Raw genomic sequence first — 10,375 nt, forward strand, 5'->3', positions numbered from 1 at the left:
AGGGCAGTTCCTAGCCTCAGTCGGCCACCCCCTCCCATGCTGGTCCTCACCTGTGGCAGTGATGAATGAGCTTGGTGGGTGGGGAGCCCCCTCCTTCCTCACTCCCACTCTGGGCGTCTTGGTGCAGCCCTAGGCCAGCCCTACCATTCCTCCTTCGCCTCCTCGCACCGCTCCCAGTGGCCCCTTCTAGTCTGGAGGGCATGGGCCCCCTAGAACCCCATGGGTATCTCTCGCTGGGACCCCAGGCCTGCCTGGGTCTCCAGGCTGTCCACACTGCACGCAGAGTAGCCCCTCTCCTGCATCTACCCACAGCGCTAGGCCCTCCCCTCCCCCAGGCCAGCATCCGTTCTGCCGACCCCTGCAGCCTCTGGGCGGTTCCTGGGTGCTGAGAAAGAGATGGGGGTTGGGCATGGAGGAGGGCCCGGTCGCCACAGCCCAGGCCCTCTGGCTGGGCTGGTCGCCGTCTTACCTCCGGGCCCGCCTCCCGCGCAGCTCCTCTGTCCCTGGACCGGATGAGCCCTTGATGGGCTGTTGGCACCCCCAGGGCTGCAGCTCGCCCGGCCTCCGCAGAGTCGGGTCGACCCCCAGCGCCTACACCCACCGGCTCCCGCCCGCCACGCGGGTTCAGACCTGTCGAGCTCCTGCGCCCCGGGCGGGGCTTGAGGACGGGGCGGGGCCGGGGCGGGGCCTGGGCGGGGTGGGGCGTCCCCCTCGGAGGCGCCGGGCCGCGCATTCTCAGCGCTGGGAGCCGCCGCCCCCGCAGCCGCCGCCGCCCGGTCCCGGACTCCGACGAGTGGTAGGTGAGTGCGACGTCACGGCAGCCCGGCCGAGCGGGGCGAGGGGAACGAGGGGAACGAGGGGAACGAGGAGGCCGAAGGCCCTGCGCGCCCCAGTCCCGGAGGCCCAGCCGCAGGCGCCGGGAGGTTCCGGGAGGCCGCACCCACCGCCCGGCCCAGCTCCTTCGCAGGCCCTTCTGCGGGAGACGGACGCCGGTCGGGTGAGGGAGGCGCGGTGGCAAGGAGAGGCGCCTCCCAGACCCTTGGACCGGCCTGACGGCACCCTTCGGCCCAGGGGTCCCGGGACGCGCAGCCTGGACACCCTGCTCATTGTCCCTGGACACGGCCGCCTTCCCTCCGCCCGCAGCCGCCCCCGCCCGCGTGCAAGTGGGCGCGCCATTGGCCGCGCCGGGCGGGGTCGGCGGCGGTGACCTCATTGCAGTGCCGCGGGGAGGCTTGGCAGGCGCGGAGTCCCAGGTTCCCCGACTGGGGCTCCCCCTGATAGGGCGCGGGTCGCCCAGGGGCCTGGTGCGGGTCCCGGGGACTCGGGGAGGGCCGGAGAGCTGTTTTTGGATGGCCTTTTCCCAGGGGTTCAGAGGGACTGGGCATTCCTGGGAAGAGGGGCCACTCCTCAGCCGGTCGCCTGTGTCCTCGCGGTGGAGGCCGCATCTGTGCCTTGAACCAGCCTCTCTAGAAAGCCTGGGACCTCACAGCCAGGCCAGGGGCAGATCCGTGAGGGGCTCACACATCCCCCCAGCTCAGTGACAGACACACATCCCCCCCATCGGTGGCAGGCACACCGCCCCGCTGGTGGCAGGGTCTGCTCGTGCCACCCCTCGTGCGTGTATTTAGGCCCCGGGCTTCATGGAGGGTGAATATCCCCTCTCAGCTCAGTGGTCAGGTCTGTCCCCCCCAGCTTCATGATGCCTCTTTCCCAGGCTGTAGCTGCTGCTGTTTGGGGCAGAAGGGCCAGTGATGGGCCTGGAGCGAAGGCCAAGAGTGGGGCACCTGGGGAAGGCATGAGGTCCCTCCCAGGATCAGACACTGTCCGGGAATGTCCTCTGCCTTGGGAGGCCAAGGCGGGTGGAACACCTAAGGTCAGGAGTTCAAGACCAGCCTGGTCAACATGGTGAAACCCTGTCTCTACTAAAAATACAAACATTAGCTGGGCGTGGTGGTGGGCGCCTGTGATCCCAATGACTCAGGAGAATGAGGCAGGAGAATTGCTAGAACTCAGGAGGTGGAGGTTGCCGTGAGCCAAGATCGAGATCATACCATTGCACTCCAGCCTGGGTGACAGAGCGAAACTCCGTCTCAAAAAAAGGGAAAAGGCTGGGCGCGGTGGCTCAAGCCTGTAATCCCAGCACTTTGGGAGGCCAAGACGGGCAGATCACAAGGTCGGGAGATCGAGACCATCCTGGCCAACACGGTGAAACCCCGTCTCTACTAAAAAAATACAAAAAACTAGCCGGGCGGGTGGCGGGCGCCTGTAGTCCCAGCTACTCGGGAGGCTAAGGCAGGAGAATGGCGCGAACCCAGGAGGCGGAGCTTGCAGTGGGCCAAGATCGCACCATTGCACTCCAGCCTGGTCGACAGAAGAAGACTCCGTCTCAAAGGAAAAAAAGAAATGTCCTCTGCCTTGCCCCACCCTAGCCCAGACTAAAATACCAGGTTTGGCCACTCCTCTCACTGCCTCCAGAATGAACCCAGCCCACTCTGGCCCTTGGGCCAGACGTGTAACCTGTGACCTGACGTGTCCTTGCCCCTCTAGCCTAGAGTCCTGGGGAGCTTCTGTCCACCTGTCCTGCAGAGGAGTCATTCCCAGCCCGGTTGGTGTGTGCTGGGCAGGGTGGGGCAGAGCAAGCGGGGCGGTGAAAGTCCAGGCCTGGCTGTGCTGTCTGGAAACGTGGCCCGGGGCGCTCACCTGCTGTCTGCACCCCACGCGGTCCCTGCCTTCCCTGTGCTCACAGCTTGCCCACTGCTGCATGTTGGGCAGGGCACCGGGGGCCTCTGGGGAGGGGCACAGCCTGTCTGTGCTGCCCCCTCGTGTTGGTGTGGGTCCCCTGTCCAGGAAAAACCCTCCCAGTCTGCCAGGCTCCACCTGCCTCCACGCTCCATTCTCCCCACTCGGGCCAGGAGGAAGGAAGGGCTGCCCTTTGACAGACCTTAAACAGGCCCGGAGAGCCTTAGGAAGGGGCTGAGCTGGGGCCTGTCTGAGCCTCTGCCCCTCTGCTGTCTCTGTCTCTGAGTGGCCTCCTCCGCCCTCACTGCAGGCCCGTAGTCTCCTGTCAGCCTGTGACGTGGGGCCCCGGGAATGCCGTGGGGGGCGGGCAGGCTGGCATGAGCTCACCGGAGGTACCCGCTAGGGCTTCCTCCCCCGGCCGCCAGCAGGGGTGAGTCAGCAGTGATGATGGGCGGTCCTCCATGACCCCTGGCCTATCTGTGGGCACCAGGGGTCTCTCGTGGCTGCACCTGGTCAGGGCTCCTGAGTCGCTAGGAGGTGACACGTCATGTTCCCACAGGGGCTCCTTCGAAGGTCTCCCAGGACAGTGGCTGGCTCCACCCGACTCCTGGGCCGGCTTGGGCATCTGTGTTCCCTTCTCCTATCTGTCCCTGTCAGGGGTCTGGTGCTGTGGCCCTGCTGACCCCTCCCCTGCCTCCCCAGCCCCAGGATGGGTGAGTTTAACGAGAAGAAGACAACATGTGGCACCGTTTGCCTCAAGTACCTGCTGTTTACCTACAACTGCTGCTTCTGGGTGAGGAGGGGTCGCCTTGCCCCCACTCCCACCCCCACCCCCGCCCCTCCTGGGTCACCATCAGACCTGGGCAGACGCGGTGACTGGTGTGTACTGCTTGTAGCTGGCCGGCCTGGCTGTCATGGCAGTGGGCATCTGGACGCTGGCCCTCAAGAGTGACTACATCAGCCTCCTGGCCTCGGGCACCTACCTGGCCACAGCCTACATCCTGGTGGTGGCGGGCGCTGTCGTCATGGTGACCGGGGTCTTGGGCTGCTGTGCCACCTTCAAGGAGCGTCGGAACCTGCTGCGCCTGGTCAGCAGGGCGCAGGGCCACGGGGCGGGGTGGTTTGGATGGGGCCCAAGGGGGTTGTTGCTGCAGGCTTTGAACCTGTGCCTTGCTGTGCTCACCTGGGGGGGCACGGTCCTTCCACCCCTGCCTAGTCCTGTGGGTCCCCACATTCCCGCTGGACCAGCTGAGGGAAGACACCAGCTCCACAAGAAACCTTCAGGGAGGGTGGCCGCCACTCAGCCCCCACCTGGAGCCTGGGGAGCCGGGGTGGGGACTCTGCTCTGAGGTGCCCAGGCACTAGGCCTCAGAACTAGGCCTCCTTGTGCACCCCGCCCCCCCCGCCCAGTACTTCATCCTGCTCCTCATCATCTTTCTGCTGGAGATCATCGCTGGTGTCCTCGCCTATGTCTACTACCAGCAGGTGAGGGGCCTGGGCAGGCCATTCAGAGACACAGACATGCACAGGTGGGGTGGACAGACACAGATGCACACACATGGCTAGCCCCAGCCCCTATCGCCACGGTCCCAGAGCTGACCAACGTGCCACTGGGCCTTGGAGGTGAGGTCTAGGTCTCAGCAGGGGCACATGGGGTCAGGCAGGTGTCCAGGGGATCCGGAAGCCATCTCTGCCTCTGCCGCACTCCACTGTCACCCTGGTGACGGTCCTGGCACCACCCAACCTCCCCTCATGCCGAGGTCTGACCTCAGCCCTTCCCTCTGGCTCTGAGCCAGGACCTGGGCCTCCCCTCAGGCCATCCTGGGGCTCTGCCAGCCCCACCTTGGAAGGTCTTAGACTGAGACTGAAGTTTCTTGCACCCCAACCCCAGCTGAACACAGAGCTCAAGGAGAACCTTAAGGACACCATGGCCAAGCGCTACCACCAGCCGGGTCACGAGGCCGTGACCAGCGCTGTGGACCAGCTGCAGCAGGAGGTGGGTGGGTGGTGCTGGGAGGGTGCATGCATCCCCAGGGCCTCCCTGGACCTCTGCAGGAGCCTCTGGTCCCAGGTCTCACCCTGAGCCTTGTTCTTGATGCAGTTCCACTGCTGTGGCAGCAACAACTCACAGGACTGGCGGGACAGTGAGTGGATCCGCTCAGGGGAGGCCGGTGGCCGCGTGGTCCCCGATAGCTGCTGCAAGACGGTGGTGGCTGGTTGTGGGCAGCGGGACCACGCCTCCAACATCTACAAGGTGGAGGTGGGTGGGCAGCGGAACCTCCAGTATCTATGAGGAGGTGTGGGGACCTCCAGTATCTATGAGGAGGTGTGGGGGGCCTCCAGTGTCTATGAGGAGGTGTGGGGGGCCTCCAGTATCTATGAGGAGGTGTGGGGGGCCTCCAGTGTCTATGAGGAGGTGTGGGGGGCCTCCACTATCTATGAGGAGGTGTGGGGGGCCTCCAGTGTCTATGAGGAGGTGTGGAGGGCCTCTAGTATCTATGAGGAAGTGTGGGGGGCCTCCAGTATCTATGAGAAGGTATGGAGGCACCCCAGTATCTATGAGGAGGGAGGTCACCCCAGTGGCCAGATATGGGCAGCGAGACCACGCCTCCAACATCTACGGGAGGTGGGTGGGCAGCCCAGTGGCCGGATGTGGGCAGTGAGACCACGCCTCTGATATCTTAGGAGGAGGTGGGTGGGCAGCCCAGTGGCTGGCTGAGCTGTCAGTGGCCTGGCTGTGTAGGTGTTAGGGGTGGGCATGGCCATACCCTGGAGGTGGAGCCGGTGGGAAGTGCCCCCTGGGCCCACCTTCAGCACCCATCTGCGCCCCGCAGGGCGGCTGCATCACCAAGTTGGAGACCTTCATCCAGGAGCACCTCAGGGTCATTGGGGCTGTGGGGACTGGCATTGCCTGTGTGCAGGTGAGGGCACATGGGGTGACGGGTATTTTGTTGGGGACATGGGGCAGGGCGGTGGTTGCTGGCCCCACGGCGTCTACTTATGCCCGCCTGGCTCTGCACACAGGTCTTTGGCATGATCTTCACATGCTGCCTGTACAGGAGCCTCAAGCTGGAGCACTACTGACCCTGCCCTGGGCTTGGCCGCGGCTCTGTGCCTTGCTGCTGCTGCACCCAACTACTGAGCTGAGACTACTAAGTGCCAGGGGCTGGGCTCCCTGATGACACCCACCCTGTGCCATCACCATAACCTCTGGGGACCCCAACCCCAGAGGCAGCTTCAAGTGCCTTTTGCTGCACACCAAAGCCCAGCAGGGAAGTGAGGGGGGCTGGCGGGACGACGGTATCGGGGGTGTTTTGTGGGGCTGCCTGAACACATTCTGCCTGGTGGTCAGATGCAGGCTAGAAGGGGCCTTGCTGAGTAGGGCAAGGCCGAGTGTTCCCAGCAGGGGGAGAAGCCCTTCACATCCCAGGCCCTTCAGGGATTAGGGCTTTGCCTTGCAGCCACATGGCCCCATCCCAGTCGGAGAAGCTGAGTAAGCTCTGACCCTTGGGCCTGGGCCTCTGCCCCTCCCCACCCAGGCCTCGTCTCCCTCAGAGCCCCTGCTGTCTTCCCCACCGCAGTCACCACCACCCGAAATGCCACGTGGTCACTGTGCACTGCCCCGTCCATGTGCCTGTGTGGGGCAGGGGCCTCCCGGTTTTGTTCACTGCTGTACCCAGATGCCTACAACCATCCCTGCCACATACAGGTGCTCAATAAACACTTGTGGGGCAGATGGACGAGCCCGCTGTGCTGGTGAGATGGTGGTCTGTTCTCAGGGCCCCTCACGTCCAGCAGGGTAGACAGACCCCCCCCTCTCAGTGTCAGGACAAAGAAGGGCAGAGCCAGGACACAGCCCCCATGGGGCTCCAGGGAAGGGAGGTCTGATGCCAGGGACAGCCAAGCACAGGTCTCACAGCAGAAAGAACTGAGCATGTTCCTAAATGGTGAGATGGTGGTGTGTTCAGAGCCCCTGGGGGAGAGGAAAAATGGTTTCCAAAGACCCTTCTGGTCATGGTGGGGAGCAGACATGGAAAGGGTGCAGACTGGGGGTTGTGCCCAGGTAAGAGGCGTCAGGCAGATGGGTGGGGGCAGTAGGGTGAGGGGGTTTACACGGTGGAGCCTATAGGCCCTACTGGGGGCACGGGTGGGAGATACCAGAGCCTGGTGTCTGGCAGAGGTACCCTGGAGATGGGAGCCAGGGCTCAGTCACTGATTGTACCCCCCACTGCCCAGGCTCCTGTCCCTAAGGCTCAGAACTGAAGACCCTCAGGCAGACCCATTCTCCCCCACCAGAGGGCACCACGCCAGGTATCTCAGCAGCAGGGCCATCTGACCTGGGGTGCTTGCTGGCAGCACTGCCTGGACAGCAGGGCCTTCTTAAGGCCGCCTCCCAAGCCAGCTAGGGGTGTCTTAAGGCCTGCCCTCCCTGCTAGGCTCAGGTAGGACCCTCAGGGACAGGCAGCAGTGGGCAGGGGCCAGTAGGTGCTGGCAGCCGTGACCATAGCAAAGACTGGGCCCCAGACGATCTGGTTCTTTTTTTTCTTTTTTTTGAGATGGAGTCTCACTGTCACCCAGGCTGGAGTGCAGTGGTGCAATCTCAGCTCACTGCAAGCTCTCCCCTCCCGGGTTCATGCCAGTCTCCTGCCTCAGCCTCCCGAGTAGCTGGGACCACAGGCGCCTGGCACCACGCCTGGCTGTTTTTTTTTTTTTTTTTGTATTTTTAGTAGAGACGGGGTTTCACCGTGTTAGCCAGCATGGCCTCAATCTCCTGACCTCGTGATCCACCCGTCTTGGCCTCCCAAAGTGCTGGGATTATAGGAGTGAGCCACCGTGCCTGACCTAAATGTGGCTCTTCAGATTCCAAGAGAGAGGGTACAGGAGCCTCTGCTCAGTCTGAAGAGCACCCAGAAGGAGGGAACCTCAGAGCCCTGAGATGGAAGGCGCTCCTGGCAGCACCTCCTGCAGGGGTACCTGTGGAACAGGCTGGCCCCAGGGCTAGGAGAATTCATGGCCCAGTCGGCTTCCCTGGGCTGCCACAGTGTGAGAGCTGGGCCTAGTCCTGGCCCCTGACATCCTAGTGAGGGCTGGGACCTTGGTAGTTCTGAAAGACCTTTACTGGATGGTTCCTTCCAGAGTGGGGGATGGGACACACACATGCTGTGGCGAGGCATTGCGCCAGCTCCTGGATGCCTCAGCCTTGTGAACTTGGAGCAGGATGCTCATGGCCCATGGTCAGCATGGCAGGTAGGCGGACCCCAGCCTGGTCACTTCTCCAGGGGTGCATAATTGAGCAGCTTCTCGATCAGGTCCACGTGGGCCAGCAGCATCCGGCGGCAGCAGTAGCGCTTCAGGCCCAGGGCGTCCAGCGCATCCCTGTGTCAAGCGAGGGGAGGAACAGAGAGGCCAGCTGAGTTCTGCACGGTCTGCACAGGCCTGGAGCCCACATCCAAGCTGCCTCTCACTGCCTGCTGGCCTCACTCCCCTGCTACTGGCAAGGCGAACACATTCACCCGGATCAGAAGTTGAGACCTAGCAGTATGATCCTGGCTGGAGTAACCTGGCAATGCCCAGATCCCTGGGTGGAGTGTAAGGAGCCTCCTCTCCCACCTACTCTGGCTGTACATATGTGTGTCTAACATATGTAAGAAATATAAATGAAACGAAAACTAGAGGTAATTGGGGGGAGCATAGAAAACCAAGGCCACCGAGGTCCTGATGTGCAGCTCCCCTCATCCCGCACCAGCCACAGCAGGGTAGCTCTCCAGGGGCCTGCCCTTAGCTGGTTCATCCCCCACCCCGGCCAGAGCAAGCCCTACTCTGTCACTGTGGGGTCTTTCCTCACCTCTGCTTCCTTCAATCAGGGAGAGACTGCTTCTCCAGGGAGCCACCTCTCCCATTTCCCAAGCCAATTAGCAGCTTTAATTTCCCTGGGACCAGGGTCCAGTCACCATCAAGACTTCCAGAAAACTCCCACACTGATGGCTCCAATGTGCAGAGACAGAAGCTTGGGAAAGGGGAGGCCACATGGGAGGCCCCTGCCGTTCATATCCCTGGGAAAGGGTCTGGACAGGCCACCAGCCACTCACTCTAGCAGCCCACTCGCTTTCCTCATTCATTCAGCAAGCTGCACTGAGAGCCTATGGCAGGCTGGCACACACGAGCCTGGGGTTTCACATGTGACCAGGACTCAGCAGGCAAGGGTCAGACTCCAGCGGGGGCACCAAGACTCAGGCACGGTGGTGACAGCAGCACTGAGGGACAAGCACAGGAGAACGATGCCTCCCCCACAAAGCCGGATGATGAGGGTGGTCAGCAAGTCTGCCCTGCATTTCTTTTTGTGTGTGTGTGCTTGACACGGAGTTTCACTCTCTCATCCAGGCTGGAGTGCAGTGGCATGATCTCGACTCACTGAAATCTTCACCTGCCTCCCAGGCTCAAGCGATTCTCTCGCCTCAGCCTTCCAAGTAGCTGGGACCACAGGTGTGCACCACCAAGTCCGGCGAATTAAAAAGATAAAGAGGGCCAGGGGCGGTGGCTCACGCCTGTCATCTCAGCACTCCAGGAGGCCGAGGCAGGTGGATCACCTGAGATCAGGAGTTCGAGACCAGCCTGGCCAACATGGCGAACTCCTATCTCTACTAAAAATAGAAAAATTAGCCGGGCGTGGACACGCCTGTAGTCCCGGCGACTCGGGAGGTTGAGGCAAGAGAATTGCTGGAGCCCAGGAAGCAGAGGTTGCACTAAGCCGAGATCGCGCCGCTGCACTCCAGCCTGGGCGACAGAGCGAGACTCCGTCCCAAAAAAGAAAAAAAAAAAAAAAGAAAATTTCTGGAGATCAGGGTCTCCCCAGGTTGTCCAGGCTGGTCTCGACCTCCTGGGCTCAAGCAAGCCTCTCGCCTCGGCCTCCCAAACTTCTGGGATTACAGGCGTGAGCCGCCGCGCCCGCCCGTCCTGCATCGAGGTTTGCAGGACATGGGGTGGGTCTGGGGGCAGAGACAGGAGATTAGGGCGGAGACCAAGGGCTTTACTGCGGGTGACAAGACGCCTGCCACCCGCCAGGCCACCTAGAATCCCCAGGACACCACTGGTTTGAAGCCCAACTCCGTTCTCTCCCCAGACTTCAGGGGACAATGTTCTCCCGAAAGCAGATCACAGAGCTGGGCCGGAGTGGCCGGGCATGAAGCTGCTCATGGAGCGCCGGCCCCAGGCAGCGCTGCGCCTCCCGTCCCGGCCCGCACCCCAGGGCGGACTCAGCCCCCAGCCCCGGCCCCAGCCCGCGCCTCACCCCTCAGTGTACTCGGCCTGCAGCAGCCCCAGGTAGGCCTCCCACTTGTTGCCGACGATCTTGCCGCAAGTGAAACACCGTACAGGAATGATCATGGCGGCGGCGCGTCCCAGACTGCGCGGCCCGGTCCGGCCGCACGGGAAGAACTCCCCCCAGGCCCCGCCCCGGGCGCGTCCACTGTCGCGGGGGAACCGGCTCCGCTCGTTCTCCGCTGCCCCGGCCGTTCATCCACTGGCCCCGGCGCTGCTGGCCACAGTTTCCGCCGCCATGGGGATTCCCCATGCGGTCCGGGGCTCCTGGGCCTGCGCGGCCGCGGCACCAACAGACGACACACCCCCGCCCACCATC

The 10,375-nt window shown here is 63.0% G+C and overlaps 2 protein-coding genes across 12 annotated transcripts; one reads left to right on the top strand and one right to left on the bottom strand.

Moving 5' to 3' along the window:
• The first annotated feature begins 691 nt into the window (after positions 1-691).
• On the top strand, positions 692-6,482 carry CD151 (CD151 molecule (Raph blood group)). Of its 11 annotated transcripts, none has more exons than XM_007996048.3 (9): positions 731-800; positions 2,548-2,609; positions 3,442-3,532; positions 3,636-3,827; positions 4,150-4,224; positions 4,631-4,735; positions 4,841-4,999; positions 5,574-5,660; positions 5,764-6,482. In XM_007996048.3, exons 3-9 carry the CDS (start codon positions 3,449-3,451, stop codon positions 5,821-5,823), a joined length of 762 nt encoding a protein of 253 aa, XP_007994239.1. In that variant the 5' UTR covers positions 731-800; positions 2,548-2,609; positions 3,442-3,448; the 3' UTR covers positions 5,824-6,482. The 11 variants fall into 11 exon arrangements, with proteins under 11 accessions (XP_007994032.1, XP_007994184.1, XP_072879619.1 ...); XM_007995592.3 differs by having other exon boundaries at positions 731-796; XM_073023491.1 differs by having other exon boundaries at positions 744-800; positions 2,548-2,605.
• Positions 6,483-7,838: 1,356 nt separating this feature from the next.
• POLR2L (RNA polymerase II, I and III subunit L) lies at positions 7,839-10,347 on the bottom strand. Its single transcript, XM_007996398.3, has 2 exons — positions 10,028-10,347; positions 7,839-8,115 (listed from the first exon to the last, which is right to left on the bottom strand). Exons 1-2 carry the CDS (start codon positions 10,120-10,122, stop codon positions 8,007-8,009), a joined length of 204 nt encoding a protein of 67 aa, XP_007994589.1. The 5' UTR covers positions 10,123-10,347; the 3' UTR covers positions 7,839-8,006.
• Positions 10,348-10,375: the final 28 nt, after the last annotated feature.

Source organism: Chlorocebus sabaeus, chromosome 1 (genome assembly GCF_047675955.1).
Source record: "Chlorocebus sabaeus isolate Y175 chromosome 1, mChlSab1.0.hap1, whole genome shotgun sequence".
Lineage (NCBI taxonomy): Eukaryota > Metazoa > Chordata > Mammalia > Primates > Cercopithecidae > Chlorocebus > Chlorocebus sabaeus.